General features: G+C 36.2%; 6 protein-coding genes, 8 long non-coding RNA genes and 1 other non-coding gene across 15 annotated transcripts, besides 1 other annotated feature; 7 read left to right on the top strand and 8 right to left on the bottom strand.

Annotated features, from left to right (window-relative positions):
- Window positions 1-196: part of a sequence feature (RNA overlapping with rRNA (SPOM_SPNCRNA.6891) was converted to a misc_feature.) that runs on past the window's edge.
- On the bottom strand, window positions 37-223 carry SPOM_SPRRNA.24. The gene has a single exon (NR_151411.1). It is a non-coding gene; the product is annotated as a 5S ribosomal RNA (ribosomal RNA).
- A 240-nt stretch (window positions 224-463) lies between these two features.
- Window positions 464-671, top strand: SPOM_SPNCRNA.6890. The gene has a single exon (NR_196232.1). It is a non-coding gene; the product is annotated as a non-coding RNA (long non-coding RNA).
- Window positions 615-4,000, bottom strand: prp11 (ATP-dependent RNA helicase Prp11). Its single transcript, NM_001022849.3, has one exon. It carries the CDS (start codon window positions 3,970-3,972, stop codon window positions 928-930), a length of 3,045 nt encoding a protein of 1,014 aa, NP_587856.1. The 5' UTR covers window positions 3,973-4,000; the 3' UTR covers window positions 615-927.
- On the top strand, window positions 3,706-3,940 carry SPOM_SPNCRNA.6889. Its single transcript, NR_196231.1, has one exon. It is a non-coding gene; the product is annotated as a non-coding RNA (long non-coding RNA).
- A 953-nt stretch (window positions 4,001-4,953) lies between the features above and the next one.
- SPOM_SPNCRNA.6888 lies at window positions 4,954-5,806 on the bottom strand. The gene has a single exon (NR_196230.1). It is a non-coding gene; the product is annotated as a non-coding RNA (long non-coding RNA).
- Window positions 5,415-8,716, top strand: rad16 (DNA repair endonuclease XPF). The gene is made up of 9 exons (NM_001022848.3): window positions 5,415-5,877; window positions 5,931-6,053; window positions 6,100-6,576; window positions 6,627-6,910; window positions 6,960-7,308; window positions 7,348-7,675; window positions 7,718-7,843; window positions 7,889-8,149; window positions 8,190-8,716. Exons 1-9 carry the CDS (start codon window positions 5,609-5,611, stop codon window positions 8,604-8,606), a joined length of 2,634 nt encoding a protein of 877 aa, NP_587855.2. The 5' UTR covers window positions 5,415-5,608; the 3' UTR covers window positions 8,607-8,716.
- Window positions 5,958-6,785, bottom strand: SPOM_SPNCRNA.6887. The gene has a single exon (NR_196229.1). It is a non-coding gene; the product is annotated as a non-coding RNA (long non-coding RNA).
- On the bottom strand, window positions 8,607-9,401 carry SPOM_SPNCRNA.1142. Its single transcript, NR_149995.1, has one exon. It is a non-coding gene; the product is annotated as a non-coding RNA (long non-coding RNA).
- mis18 (kinetochore protein Mis18) lies at window positions 8,705-9,581 on the top strand (the record flags this gene model as incomplete). Its single annotated transcript, NM_001022847.3, has 6 exons — window positions 8,705-8,895; window positions 8,941-9,001; window positions 9,049-9,135; window positions 9,184-9,219; window positions 9,261-9,345; window positions 9,420-9,581. The coding sequence occupies exons 1-6, from the start codon at window positions 8,742-8,744 to the stop codon at window positions 9,579-9,581; spliced, it is 585 nt and encodes a 194-aa protein (NP_587854.2). The 5' UTR covers window positions 8,705-8,741.
- Window positions 9,582-9,802: 221 nt separating this feature from the next.
- On the bottom strand, window positions 9,803-10,039 carry SPOM_SPNCRNA.6886. The gene has a single exon (NR_196228.1). It is a non-coding gene; the product is annotated as a non-coding RNA (long non-coding RNA).
- On the top strand, window positions 9,972-11,746 carry dcw1 (mannan endo-1,6-alpha-mannosidase; the record flags this gene model as incomplete). The annotated part of the gene is made up of 4 exons (NM_001022846.3): window positions 9,972-10,184; window positions 10,231-10,803; window positions 10,877-11,186; window positions 11,237-11,746. The coding sequence occupies 4 exons, from the start codon at window positions 9,972-9,974 to the stop codon at window positions 11,467-11,469; spliced, it is 1,329 nt and encodes a 442-aa protein (NP_587853.1). The 3' UTR covers window positions 11,470-11,746.
- SPOM_SPNCRNA.6885 lies at window positions 10,643-13,063 on the bottom strand. Its single transcript, NR_196227.1, has one exon. It is a non-coding gene; the product is annotated as a non-coding RNA (long non-coding RNA).
- On the top strand, window positions 11,942-13,587 carry cbr1 (cytochrome b5 reductase). The gene has a single exon (NM_001022845.3). It carries the CDS (start codon window positions 12,172-12,174, stop codon window positions 13,075-13,077), a length of 906 nt encoding a protein of 301 aa, NP_587852.1. The 5' UTR covers window positions 11,942-12,171; the 3' UTR covers window positions 13,078-13,587.
- On the bottom strand, window positions 13,178-15,469 carry mob2 (protein kinase activator Mob2). The gene is made up of 3 exons (NM_001022844.3): window positions 15,192-15,469; window positions 14,642-14,735; window positions 13,178-14,576 (listed from the first exon to the last, which is right to left on the bottom strand). Exons 1-3 carry the CDS (start codon window positions 15,457-15,459, stop codon window positions 14,204-14,206), a joined length of 735 nt encoding a protein of 244 aa, NP_587851.1. The 5' UTR covers window positions 15,460-15,469; the 3' UTR covers window positions 13,178-14,203.
- Window positions 15,026-15,376, top strand: SPOM_SPNCRNA.6884. Its single transcript, NR_196226.1, has one exon. It is a non-coding gene; the product is annotated as a non-coding RNA (long non-coding RNA).
- Window positions 15,470-15,516: the final 47 nt, after the last annotated feature.

Raw genomic sequence — 15,516 nt, 5'->3', positions numbered from 1 at the left:
TTAGGTCAGCGCACCTATTAAATAATTAACAAATGTAAAAACAGGATTAAAAAGGCAAAAAAGAAAGAAAAGAAGGAGCCTACAGCACCCCGGATTCCCATGTTGTCTCCAACCATAGTACTAACGAGGCCCTCAGACGCTTAACTGCAGTGATCGGACGGGAACTGGTGTTTTCGCCTAGGTATGGCCGTAGACAATCTACGTTTACTTTAATGCCCTTTATAATAAAAAAGAAAATAGTAAAAAAAATAAATTTTTGCATTCATTTAATACAATGTACATCGAAATTGTAATTATATAACTTGATGCAGTGTTAGTACAATATAGTTCGCATACAGTTAGTTTGTTTAGGTCTTATGCAAATAGTCGGAGAAAAATTAAATAATTGAAGGTTTTTACTTCTACGCTAAAAAATTCTGATTTTTATAATTTTAACTTCTTTTAAACCCATCAATCATGAAATCAAGCATTCACTGACAGAACCTTTTTCTCAAATAAACAACTATGGGATTGATTGCCTACTATTTGTGTTTAGCACTGATAATTGAAGGCCAAAAATTACATTTTATTTCTTCTCTTCACAAAAGATTAAATTCAACCATTAGTTTATTGTTTACTATAAATACTGTGGATTACAAAAAGCAAATACCCTAACACTATTTCAGGAAAGCAGTTGGAAAAGTACTCGCTTTAAAAATGTGAATAAAATCATTCTTTCCCGCTTTTACTTTGCGATGAAAAAAGATACATGCCTTAATTTTCATGCCAAAATCCATATATGTTTAGTTAAAATAATAAATATTGACATTTCTAATCATTAATTTTTCATAACCACTTTTGCCCTTCCCCAAAAAAGCACGTAACGTATTCAATTGATTAATTTTAAACGAGTGTAGGTCTCTTTTTCAAAAGGATAGACCGAAAGTACTAGACAACTGTGTATCGTCCAGAAGCACTTGGTTTGTTACCTCCTTCCAAACTGTGGTTAATTCCTTCAAGAAGAAGCCGTCTCAATTCAGTGATGGCTCGGTTAACAACAAGCTCAGATGGACCTTCAATCCACAAGTACAACTTTTCCTCTCCTGGTTCAGGGTTTTTACCTGGCAAGTAGAAATTACCCTTAGTAGTGATACTTGTGCCAGTTAACTCCGTTACATGTACAATATTTGTGTTATTAGTAACGGCCCAACGAGCTTGTTGAGGATAGTCATTAATTTCCATTTTAGCTTTATACTCATCACCATCGGTTTTTATTATAGAAATTGGCTGAGTAAGCTTGTTAGATTGTGCAGTTTGGTTGGCAAATGCACGAGCAGCAATTCCACCCACAGCAGCACGAACTCTATCGAGCGTGGGATCACCGGTAGATTTTTCAGGAGTAATCTTTTCCAACGGGCTTTTTGCTTCAGCTTCAGTCTCTACATCTTCCTCGTCCTCACCATAGGCCTTACGCTGCATTTTACGCTCAGCATTTCGAGTTTCATCCAGTCGTGATAACCCTTTGCCGCCAAAACCTCCACCCGCTGCTTTCTCTTTACCAGCCTTAACTTTCTCGAGGAATTGGGAAGCAAGAGTTTGTAGTTCTTTTGGAACTGGTTGTTTACTCATCTTTAAAGCCTTGGCAATGTCTACGGCGTACTTTTCCTGTTCTGGGGTTATAAAGGTAACAGCTACACCAGTATGGCCAGCACGGCCTGTACGACCAACACGATGCACGTAATCCTCCATATGATTAGGGCAATCATAATTTACCACCAGCTGTAAAGATTTAACGTCAAGCCCACGAGCAACTACACTAGTTGCGATTAATACATCAAATACTCCTGCTTTATAATCACTGATGGTTGAGTCGCGATCGTGTTGATCCTTACCGCCATGAATTGAATTACTTGTATACCCGCGTTTCATAAGGTCCGACAAAAGTGCATCCGCAGACTCTTGTCTATCCACAAAAACAAGTGTACGTACATCAAGTTGATTGTTGTACAACTCACCTAACAGCTCTAATAGCCGAGAAAACTTGCTTTCCTCAGGCCGTACTTCAACGATTTGCTCAACCTCAGAAGCAACAACCGACCGTCCGCCAACCGTAATCTCTACAGGTTTCTTTAAAACTTTCCTTGCAAGGGCTTCCATAGCACGAGGAAAGGTAGCTGAAAATAGTACGGTTTGCCGATCAGGTCGAATATTGTTAATAATTCTCATGACTTGCGGTTCAAATCCTAAATCAAACATACGATCGGCCTCATCCAAAACCAAATAAGTGCAGCGGTGTAAGTTAGTAACACGTCCTGCATTCGCACTTAAAACATCAATCATACGTCCAGGAGTACAAACTACGATTTCTGCACCGCGTTTTAAATCAGCAATTTGGTCTTTAATAGGGGCACCTCCATATGCACAACACGCACGAATGTTCAATAACTTTAAGAAAGGTTTACATTCGCGAAAAATTTGCACAGCCAATTCACGAGTAGGAGTCATTATTATTGCAATAGGACCCTCTCCTGTTTTTAATGGGCGCTGATCTTTGATGTGTCGAAACATAGGAAGAAGAAAAGCAATGGTTTTTCCACTTCCTGTTTTAGCTACGCCAATTACATCTCTGCCAGAAGTAATCGCTGGAATTGCTTGTGCTTGAATAGAGGTTGGTTTTTCGTATCCCAAGGAATTGATCACGCTTATGGTTTGGGCAGATAAACCACATTGACTCCAACTAGTAACTGGCTTCGGGCAATCAATACCACGAATTTTAATACCATCTAAAGAAGCCCGTAGTTCATCAACTTCAGCTGGTGACAGATTTTTGAGCTCTTCAGGTTCAACATAGAAATCCTTTTTGAAATCTTCATAATTTATTTTTGAGTGATCAACTGTGATTACGTCTTTCTTTTTTGATCGTTTTGCAGCAAGAGCAAGTAAATTTTCTTCCTCTTCCAAAGTCTCTGAAATTACCATGCGCTCGTCATCGTTTGCATTCGGATCAATGACCTCCGTATTTAATAAACCAGGCCTTATGGTATCAGTGGTACCAACCAAAGAGGCCATGTAAGCATCTAAAGGATCTACTTCGTCTTCCTCCATGCTAGCTGCTTGCTCATTTCCTAGCATACCCCGGTCTTCTTGGTCCCAAAGCTCCTGGTAGTCTTCAAGATTCATACGCCTAGGACCATCTTCATCATCCATGTGAACTCGGTTATTTCGCTTCATATCCGAAGTATCTTTTTGGCGATTAATCTCAAACCCGGATATACCAGTTGAAGGCATAGCATTCTGGTCTTTGGCTGTAACCTGCGGCTTTGTATTCAACTTGTGCTCCTCCTTCTTGGAAGCCTCCTGTTTTGCCTTTGACTCTTTCCACGCTCTAACTCGTTCTAGCCTGGCGAGTAGCTTAGCATCCGTAATTTTGTCTGACGCTACTGGCTTTTCAGCATTTCGTTGATGATTATTTTCAACAGCTTTATCCTTGGGAATTACATCAACTCGTGGATTTTCAGATTGAATTTCTGAAACACTTAAAGAAGCACCAACTCTCTCAGTTCGATCAAATCGAGAACGTCTAGGCTGAGGCTTTATTTCAGTTGCGGAACCTTGTAATACAGGATTTGTTTCATCTGATTTAGTTTTATTGTCTACTTCTTTTTCCTCAGCATGTCTATGAGATGTTGGTCGCGGTGACCTACCAATATACTGATCGGGAATATTCTTTGATCTCGCATACTCTCGATCTCGCTCTTGATACCTTTTTTCGTAACTATACTTATCATGCTTCCAAGAATTATCTCTTCTAATTTTATTAGACTCGTGAGAACGAAAAGAATCATGCCTATCTCGTCGACTTGATACATCGTCTACGTATCGGTTATACCGTGCACCCTTTTGATCTTCAGAGTCATCATATTTTCGGTAATCTCTTCTTTCTCTATTGTAGGATCGCCTTGGAGGCGACCTTGATCGTGTTCTTCTAGACATCAAAAACTGGGTGTTGTGATATGTACACGAAGAGTTTTAATGAGGCAAGTAAACGACATAAATTACTTTATATAGCAATATATATTATGCATATGATATTAGTTCACTACTAGATATAATTTACATTATTATAGTTAACCTCTTTATGATTATTTATACAAGTCATATGGGGTTTATTAAAAAGCAATGAATTTGCCAGTTAAGTCGGTAAAGCAACCTGAATTCTGTGCAATTTATAAATCTTAGAAGTAATATTCATTTTTTATTTCAGTTATTTAAAATTTAATTATGGTTCCCTACACTGGACCTTCAACTTAACCAGTAAAACTCGGAAAAATAATCAACACTGGTATATAAGTAATTTTTTCAACACCGCTTACATTTTGATTGTTGCTGAATTTTTATTGCTTTTGTACTAAAGATAATATCGGAAAACCGAGAAATAAAAGACGATAAAAAATTTTATTGATTGGCGAATAGGCGAGTTAGCTCTTTTTATTTACAATATTTCTTTTTTTATGTAAATAACTATTGGGGTTAAGGCTTGGAATCCACAATTCTTGATTACTAGTAAGGTACTCTTTCAAATGTCTGTTAAACAGTCATCTACAATAGAATGTAATAAGTCAGATAATTTAGAGCGTACATAAATTAAGAAAAGCCATTATTTCCATTCCAAAAAAGAAAAAAAAAAAAGCATAATTGAAATTTACATAATGTTATACTTTTTCTATAATGTTTATGTTTTTGCGCTCTTCGACCAATAATATTGACTTAGCAGAAAACCAAAAAACGAAAATTCTTTAGTAATGCCAAATGAAAGAGAAAATTATTTATGTGTATATTTATTTTTATTTTTTTTAAGTGTATTTTTTCGCCATTTACTCGATTTAACAGTGATAGTATTAATAGCTGGCATTATTTTTCTGGTATTGCTTTATAATTTGATATACTTAATACTGGGATAATTGTTTTTAGGATGAGCAATGGTTATACGCATGTAATGAAGTTAGAAACCGACAGCAAATAAATCTTACATTTTGAAAGAAAATTTAAAAAATATGGTTGTCCAAATACAAGCGATGGGATACCCCAACGTGAATACATGGAAAGATTGAATGTAGAGTATCTAATTAAGGAGAATTAAGCTAAGGCATGAACTATGCCCGAAACTGAGCAATGGTTAAAGAGTATATTAAGTAATTTATTTTACCCAATATATTGAAACTAGTTTAACCTCTAGTTGGTATGTATAGTTGGTTGCTCATTTTTACTGATTGCTGTATTCCATTCACTCTTTCATCTTTAGGTTAAATATTTGTATTTGGTTCTCCTTGGATACTTTTATCAGTTGGTAATCATTTTTAAATTCATTGTCTTATATAGGATTTTTGTTTTGTACAGATTCTTCCTTTCATCATCCTTGAGAGTCTCTTAACTTCACGATCCGCCTAAATTCCTAAGAAGGAGTCTATCTCATGCTACTGTTTTTTATTTAACACATTTGTGAACGGAAATAGAAATAGAGTTGATTATTCCATCCAAATTGGAAAATTTTCGCATCAAAGTATTTAACAGCTTTCAGAAATCAAAATTGCAAATTGGAAAATCTCTACGAATAACACCACCATTAAATATGGAAACAAAGGTTCATTTGCCTCTTGCTTACCAGCAGCAGGTTTTTAACGAACTTATTGAAGAGGATGGTCTGTGTGTAATTGCACCAGGTTTGTCATTGCTACAAATTGCAGCAAATGTACTCTCATATTTTGCAGTTCCAGGATCCCTTCTTTTGCTTGTTGGAGCAAACGTTGATGACATTGAATTGATTCAACATGAAATGGAAAGCCACTTGGAAAAAAAATTGATTACTGTAAATACAGAAACTATGTCGGTTGACAAACGGTAAGCTTTGGTAACATATATTTGCACAGGACCTGATTTATTAATAATTTTAGAGAAAAGTCTTATCTAGAGGGTGGTATTTTCGCCATTACAAGCCGCATATTAGTGATGGATTTGTTGACAAAAATTATTCCAACAGAAAAAATCACTGGAATTGTATTATTACATGCAGATAGGTAAGCGATTTCTAAGGAAATAATTTCTTACATATGGTTCTTACAGAGTTGTCTCTACTGGAACGGTAGCGTTCATAATGCGATTGTATCGTGAAACCAATAAAACTGGGTTCATTAAAGCTTTTAGTGATGATCCAGAGCAATTTTTGATGGGAATAAATGCTCTCAGTCATTGCCTAAGATGCCTGTTTCTTCGACATGTATTTATATATCCCAGATTTCATGTAGTTGTGGCAGAGTCCCTTGAAAAAAGCCCTGCAAATGTGGTAGAGTTGAACGTTAACCTAAGTGATTCCCAAAAAACAATTCAGTCATGCCTATTAACCTGTATAGAAAGTACAATGAGAGAATTACGAAGACTAAATTCTGCTTATCTGGATATGGAGGATTGGAATATCGAGTCTGCCTTACATCGTAGTTTTGACGTTATAGTGCGAAGACAACTAGATTCTGTATGGCACAGAGTTAGCCCAAAAACCAAACAGTTGGTTGGAGATCTCTCGACTCTTAAGTTTCTTCTCAGGTTCGTCTTTTCTTTCCTTTTTCGATATAAATAATCTCTAACTAAACAAGTGCTCTTGTTTGTTATGACTGTGTTAGCTTCCTTAAACTCTTAGATACCCTCGTTTTATCTGTAAATGTTTCCAGCTACCCATCTAATGCACAACCTTCTCCTTGGCTTATGTTGGATGCCGCCAATAAAATGATCCGTGTCGCTAGAGACCGAGTATACAAAGAATCAGAAGGACCGAATATGGATGCGATTCCCATTTTGGAGGAACAGCCGAAATGGTCTGTCTTGCAAGACGTATTAAACGAAGTGTGTCATGAAACAATGTTAGCAGATACAGATGCAGGTATAAAAAAAACTCTCTTTAAAGGAAGAAATATTAACAAATCTTTCAGAAACATCCAATAATTCGATAATGATTATGTGCGCAGATGAGCGTACTTGTTTACAGTTACGTGATTATTTGAGTACGGTGACTTACGACAATAAAGACTCTTTGAAAAATATGAATAGCAAATTAGTGGACTATTTTCAATGGAGAGAACAATATAGAAAGATGAGTAAATCAATCAAGAAACCAGAGCCTTCCAAGGAGCGAGAGGCTTCTAATACAACGTCTAGAAAAGGTGTTCCACCTTCAAAGAGAAGAAGGGTAAGAGGTGGAAACAATGCCACTTCACGCACAACTTCTGATAATACAGATGCGAATGATTCTTTTAGTAGGGATTTACGCCTAGAGAAAATGTACGCTAATTATTAGGTTTTACACGCTAATAAGTCTAGTCTGCTCTCACACTTATCCAAACGTTATGAACCTGAAGTGGGCAATGATGCATTTGAAGTTATTGATGATTTCAATTCCATCTATATCTATTCCTACAATGGTGAAAGAGATGAGTTAGTATTAAATAATTTAAGACCTCGGTACGTTATTATGTTCGATTCTGATCCCAATTTTATTCGAAGAGTCGAGGTTTACAAAGCTACATATCCCAAAAGATCTCTAAGGGTTTATTTTATGTACTATGGAGGATCGATTGAGGAGCAAAAATATCTTTTTTCTGTAAGGAGAGAGAAAGATTCATTCTCTCGTCTTATTAAAGAACGATCTGTAAGTTATTCTAAACTTTTCAAAACTTGCTAATCTAAAAAGAATATGGCTATCGTACTGACGGCTGATTCCGAAAGGTTCGAAAGCCAAGAGTCAAAGTTTTTAAGAAATGTCAATACTCGTATAGCTGGAGGAGGACAGTTATCGATCACAAATGAGAAACCTAGGGTACGTTCATTATATCTTATGTTTATATGTATTAAAACGTTAAAGGTTATCGTTGACTTGAGGGAATTCCGTAGTTCGTTACCTTCCATATTACATGGAAATAATTTTTCTGTTATCCCTTGCCAACTCTTAGTGGGAGATTATATATTATCACCAAAGATCTGTGTTGAAAGGAAGTCAATTAGAGATTTGATCCAATCATTAAGCAATGGCCGTCTTTATTCCCAATGTGAAGCTATGACTGAATATTATGAAATTCCAGTTTTGTTAATTGAATTCGAACAACACCAATCTTTTACATCTCCAGTAAGTCTGACTAAAACAATCTATGTCTGACAGCTTTTAGCCTTTCTCCGACCTTTCAAGCGAAATTGGAAAAAATGATGTTCAATCTAAACTGGTACTGTTAACATTATCGTTTCCCAACTTAAGGATTGTTTGGTCTTCTAGTGCCTACGTTACATCAATTATTTTTCAAGATTTGAAAGCCATGGAACAAGAACCAGATCCTGCTTCAGCTGCCTCTATAGGTTTGGAAGCTGGGCAAGACTCAACGAATACTTATAATCAAGCTCCACTCGACCTGCTAATGGGACTCCCATACATAACTATGAAAAACTACAGAAATGTGTTTTATGGAGGCGTGAAAGATATTCAAGAAGCTTCCGAAACCTCAGAAAGAAAATGGTCAGAACTAATTGGCCCCGAAGCAGGAAGGCGTCTTTATTCCTTCTTCCGAAAACAGTTAAAGGACTATGAGTAATTTATTTTTTTATAATTTTGTAATATATTTAATTTTTGCTTCTACATCTGATATATATTGGTTCACCATATATAGAATGTTAAGCGCACCTAATTAATAACGACTACTACTAGATAAAATGAACTTTCCATAAGTATGTCCCAGACGGAAACTAGTCATTCGGGCTATATTGATTTTAAAAAAGAGTCACAACCTAGCGTCTTCCAATGTAAAAAATGTTTTCAAATAGTTGGTGATTCTAATGCTTGGGTTATTTCTCATCGAGAATATCTTAGTTTCACTTTGAGTGGTATGTGGTAAAAGAAATGTCCATGTAATTAATTATTTCATTTAGATGCAGTAGAAAATAGTGTACGCGTTGAGGATACGTTTAAAAGGAGTGATGATGGTCTTTGGTATGTTGCATGTGTTGCTCGCCAGTTTACTAATACAAAAATTATAGCGTCTATTCAGAGTTGAGTTGTACTAGATGCAATGAAGTGATTGGGAAGGTGTATAATTCTACACCTATATATCTTGATGATATTAGGTATGTCTAGTCGTACTTGGTTGACCAAATTTTAACAAAATCATGTAGAGATATGTATACTTTTTCAATGGACAAATTACAAGCGTAAGTTCATGATTTCATCTTAGTTACTAACCCCAGTGAAGCTACCAACTAGGTAATAAGACCGTAAATCCTGAAGGCCTTACACGGTATCAAGTTGATTTAGAAATGAGAGAGGACATTATAAAGGCATGTACAGTGATTCTTTATATAGTAGAGAAAAATAAACTTTAAGAAGAATAAATTACTAATTTTATTTGTAGTTGAAGTCCTTTTGTCTCTCTCTATATGAAAAGTTCGAACTTCACGATGAAACTTTACGCTCAGTTAAGGAGACAATATCCAGTTTAAAAAAACCGAAAATTGAGGGAAAGGAAGGTAAAAAAGAAAAGGCAAGAACATACTCTAAACGAACGAGGAAATAAGTCCACCGCTAGAAAGTACTGGGATACCATGTACAAACTGTTATATTCAAACAGTTAAAATTGCGGTTAAAACAAAAAGACACAATTTAAATAATACCTTTTTGATGTATTTTTTCTAAGGTTTTCCTTCTTGCTCATTGTGATATGCATGGGGCTGTCGGTCTCACGAATAAATGTGAGAGTATTTTCATTGAAAGGCTTAAGAATTTTATAGAAGATAGATTGCGTTAAGTTATATTTTTTCCCTACCTTTGGTCGTTCGTTGTTTACTGTTTAGATTATTTCTATCAGTCATTAATGAGTCATCATTGAATCATATGAAGGGCGACAGTCATCTGGATACATATGGGAATCTTCAAAGATACTACTCTATTTAATCCTTCTTTTTCAATGAGTCTTACAATCTTTATTTCACTTGCAACTATTTTGTTTTCCTTCGCTGAAGCCATTTCGGTGGATTTGAATGACACGTCCTCCGTTGACTTAGCCACTTCTTTAGTAGCTGATGGATTATTGAATTATTATGCTGGTCAGCACAAAGGAGGAACTATCGGGATGTTCCTTCCTCCAGCCTACTGGTGGGAAGCCGGGGCTGCTTGGAATGTACGTTGAGCTTAAAAGTATAATTTATTAACAACAATGGCTTTAGGGACTTTTAAATAGATACATTGCCACTGGTAATAGTACATATAACGAGTTGGTAAAGACCAGCATGTTGTACCAATCTGGAGAGGATTCAGATTATATGCCTTCGAATTATACAACATCTGAGGGAAATGACGATCAGGCATTTTGGGGTCTGACCGTTATATCTGCCGCTGAAGCAAACTTTTCAAATCCAGCAGCCGATGAACCACAATGGTTGGAACTGGCTCAAGCTGTATTCAACCAACAGGTCACACGATGGGACACGGATCATTGCAACGGTGGTCTTCGATGGCAGATTACTGAATTTAACTCTGGGTACAACTATAAGAACACTGTCTCAAATGGAGCATTTTTTCAGCTTGCAGCTCGACTGGCTCGATTCACCGATAACGATACTTATGCTGAGTGGGCTAATGTAGCATACGATTGGAGCCAAAGGATTGGGTTTATTCAAGAAGATTACACTGTATTTGATGGGAGTTCTATAAAAGATAATTGCTCATCTATCGAAATTACTCAGTGGACTTACAATATAGGATTATACATGGCAGGAGCAGCTTACATGTATAACTATGTACGTTTAAAGGATATATACATTATAACTTTACTGTAAAATGCAAAATGATTGTAACTAACAGTTTCACCAGACGAACTCTACGGTATGGAAAACTCGAGTTGAAGGTTTTGCCAACAAAACTGCCAAAACCTTTTTTTTCAAGGATATTATGTTCGAACCAGTATGTGAAATAGCTCTTTCATGTAACTATGATCAAACGTCTTTCAAAGGCTTTTTGACCAGATTTATGGTCTACACGGCACAAATGGCTCCATTCACTGCACCGTTATTAGAACCATTGTTGATATCCACCGCCAAAGCTGCAGCCGGGGCATGTTGCGGCGGTTATGATGGAGTGACTTGTGGTGTTCAATGGTGGTGGAATAACGATACTTGGGATGGTATGTTTGACTGTTAAAAAAAAACAGTATTGGTTCTAACTTTATAATAGGACTTTATGGCCTTGGAGAGCAAATGTCTGCATTGGAAGCTATTCAAGCTCCCTTACTTTTAAAATCGCTTCAAGTCTTTAAGGCTTCGAATGGAGGATCATCAACAGGAGACCCCAATGCAGGGCTTTATACTGCTCCTGTATCTTTCGCTAACAAAAATTTTGAAAACCTGAGGAAACATTGGATGCTATTGGGGTTCTTCCTTTTAGTGCCTACACTGGTCCTTTACTAAAAAATGTGATGTTAAGTAATGCAAGTTGATGGATCTAGGGTTTTTAAATTGCTTCTTCTTACTTGGAAACAATTACCTGTCTTTTAATGCTTGTTCCTCAGAGACGGTGTTTCACTTCCAAACTGTATACCGAATTATATATAAATAGATGGATATATCTCATGTATTCCGGTAGTAGATCATTGCTGAAAGACTATTTATTAACGAATTTACAAAATTTAGTTATTAAAATTTAATTCATTTCTTAAATTATGAATCGGCGTGATAAACAAGCATATGCTTGCGAACAAGTATGGTTCGACAAGCTGGTTTTTCAAAATAAATAATTTTAGCAGATTTTGAAGCGAAAGCCCTCAATCTATATAATTTACAATGAAATGGATTATGTGATGATTTATGTTCTCTTTCGTCAGTATTCCATGCTTAGTTGTTCATGACCTTAAAAAATCATTCGAGAAATCTGATTAGTTTTATAGACTTGCCCTTGACCAAACTTCTACTGTTAGCAATACTGCAGGAATCGTGAAAACTAGAGATTTCTTTTAAATTTTTTGAAACTATTGAAAGGTTTCTTATTCTTTAAATTATTTTAGTTTCTTGAAGATTTTGTAATTTGAGTCTTCTGGAAACGTTTCGCATTTCTTCTGCTTTCAGGCTTCTCTACTTTTTCTTTAGTTATTTTGGCTCACAATCCTAATTGAAATGGCCAAACAAACTCTTCTTAGTACCCCGTTGCATGGAGTCTATATTCCAGTGTTTTTGATCATCTTTGGTACTTACATTGTGAAACGCGAATGGGTGGGTTACGCTATTGTTGTGGCATTCTCTCTTGGTTTTCATAAGTTCTGGCGTGGACGCGTTCGTAAAGTATTGAGTGATAAAATTCAACAATTTGAACTTAGTGATAAAGCTGTATTGAACCACAACACTGCCATTTATCGTTTCCGTCTGCCTCGCGCTAACGATGTTCTTGGTCTCCCCATAGGACAACATTTAAAGGTCTTTGTTGATGTTGATGGTAAGGAGTATTCCAGATCTTACACTCCTCTGTCTTCCGATGCTGACAAAGGTTATTTTGATTTGCTCGTAAAGTCTTACCCCAATGGCAAAGTGAGTAAGAAGTTTTCTGAACTTAAGATTGGTGATACCATCGGTGTTCGTGGCCCTAAGGGAAATTGGAAGCATCGCACTGGCCTCGCGCGCCATTTTGGCATGATCGCAGGCGGAACAGGTATTACTCCTATGCTTCAAATCATTCGTGCTGTTCTTTCTAATTTTGAAGATCCAACGGAAATCACTCTTTTATATGCTAATGTATCAGAGGGTGATATTGTTCTTCGTGATGAGATTGACGCACTTGCTAAGAAGGATCCTCGTTTTACCGTTCATTATGTTTTGAACAATCCTCCTGAAAACTGGAAGGGAAGTGTTGGATTTGTTACTCAAGAACTTATCAAGGCGCATTTCCCTGCTCCTTCTCCTGAAACCAAAGTTCTTATTTGTGGCCCTACTCCCATGGTTAATTCACTCAGAGAAGCTACAGTTGCATTGGGATATGAAAAGTCCCGAGCCATTTCGAAGCTTGAGGATCAAGTATTTGTCTTTTAGATTTTAATTTTGATTATTTCCCTTCCCTCGTTTCAATAATGTTCTTCGTTTTATGTTGCCAATCGACTCACTCTACTGCAATTTATCTTACTACACGGCACATGTTTTAAGTAGTTAATTATTTGACGTGACTATATGTTTACGAATAAGCTAGAGACTTTTTTATCTGCTTGGATTGAAGTTAGCAATGATACGTACACAGTCTAGTCTAGTGAAGGATCAAGCCAATGCAATCTTAAAAGAGAAATAAACAAAATTTACATTGAGATTTATTTCAGTTTAAAGGATATCCATTAGTATGCCCAAAAATTGAATTATCGTAAAGTATAAAAAGAGAGTCAGACCATAACTCGATCCTTTGAGAATGTAACGTTCAATTTAGGAAATAATTATAATCACTGTTCGTCCACAAACAATTTTTTGAATTATTTATCAGTAAGCCCAATAACCCAACAAAAGACTGAAGGGAAAAATTAAAAGTGTCGAATTTGGAAACGTCTTCAGTTCATTTGAGTAAATTGCTGCTATAAAAAAAGTGGACATTAAAACAAAAACAAATTTCAGTTGTAACAAGTTTTACTTTTTTTTAATTTGCTTATCGGTCAAGTCCAAGGTTAAGAAGGGGAGCAAGGCTGTGGACTTTAAAAAAAGAAGTTGATGGTTAGATATAGGAAAGGAGAGCATTAGCGGATTATTTTTGTTGAGAAGGATAAGATCTCTTATAATTATCAAGGAATAATGTGGAATGAGTCACATAAAATGCAAGATATAGTTAAGAAACTAAACGGACGTTGAAGATAATTTCTAAGGAATACGGCCAAAGTCTGTTTAAAAATTCCCGTGAAATCAGTGAATGCAAGCGAATATGCCAAGAGTCCAAAAGGAATAGGATGTAAAAATAAAGAAAATGGCATCAAGAAATACAAATAGTAATTAGCTAATGAAGGTGGTAACGAAAAACGAACAAAAGGAAGTGTAGGAATTTAGCATATAACTTACTGCCTGTGTAGCAGAGAGAGGATTCGAGGGAAGAGGGTATTTGTGGGAAGAGGGGGTAAAGGAAAGGACGAAAACAAAAGAGATAAATGGTAGAAAACAGAAGTGTGTCCTGCCTTCGGCAAGAATATTAAATATTTCCTTGATTTTCTAAGACAACAATAAGATCTTTTAACGGAGCAGTGTCACGTTTATCCAACAGTTGAAACTCTTTACCAAAAGCAATAAAGTGAGCAAAGAATGAATTCCAGTGGGCTTCTAAAGAGAGATGAAGGATTTCTGCATAATGAGCATAATACATATGGGCAAAAATGCGAAACATTTGTTTATATATGGCTTTAACAATAACAAGAAAATTTGAAGGAAATGGCAAGCCTGCCTTTGTAGGAAAGACGTTTTGATCATGCAATCTATTTTCAATCCAAGCGAGTACGTATTCAATATATTGGGGAGCGGGTAAATGGACGGGTTTACGGTTGTTATCCAACCAAGTATAGTCGAAACTATAATAAAAGAGTAAGTTAGTAAAGGTAGAGGTGAGAAAATAATTAACTAGAGAATCACATACTTGGCTGCAGCACTCATAACAGGACAAGTCTTTACAGTGCAAAATGTAGCAAACACGTCGTAAAAATGATTGAGGTAAGTAAACAACTCGTAGACTAAAATGAAAAGAGTTAGAAAATATATAAAGAAACAAAAAAAAACGTGAAGAAAAGCAAAGAGTTGTAACGGTTAGCACAAGACAAGTTGTTGACAGAACGGATTACGTATCCGGAAAAAAAGAAGAAATTTTTGTTGAACGATGAAAAAACAAAAATAATAATAATAATAAAAAGATTGAAATTTATGGTTTTTAAAATTTGAAGCTAGATTCCTGGGTTTCTAATTATCTCAAAGTATAATTTCCTAGTACCATCGAACGTTCACTTCAATTTCCTCCTATTCATGTCATGCAATTCAAAGAAACCTAGCAAAGTAATCCGTCAAGAATCTTCCCTCAAAGGAAAATGATGATAAAGACAGTGCTTTGGTCAAATTTAAAAACACTTGTCCAGTAACCAATACCTCCATCATTCTTCTGCTGACGCGAAACTGCAAAAAACAAAGCAACATACCATTTAAAGCAACCCATTCATCTAGGTCCACGAACCTTGGCAAAGAAACGATCGTGGAAAAATTACCCTTTACCAAATGAGTCCGAACAAATGGCTGCTGCAAATACAAAGCTGTAGGCTCTACACTCGGCGACCCCGTACGCACCAATTGCGATGTAGAACTTTTCTTGGAGAAAGAACCAGAAGAGCTACTTGCATCTGAAAGGTTTTGATGCCTTTTGGATCGATTCCCTCGAGTAATCCTACTTAATGAATTTAACAGAAACATGGCAAAGGACAGGTTATACAAAGGCCCACGCTTTGTGTTGGCTGACCCCTATAACGA

This window comes from Schizosaccharomyces pombe (genome assembly GCF_000002945.2).
Source record: "Schizosaccharomyces pombe strain 972h- genome assembly, chromosome: III".
NCBI classification, from domain to species: Eukaryota; Fungi; Ascomycota; class Schizosaccharomycetes; order Schizosaccharomycetales; family Schizosaccharomycetaceae; genus Schizosaccharomyces; species Schizosaccharomyces pombe.
Note: the sequence above shows the minus strand (reverse complement) of the source record. Positions and strands in the feature narration are given on the sequence as shown.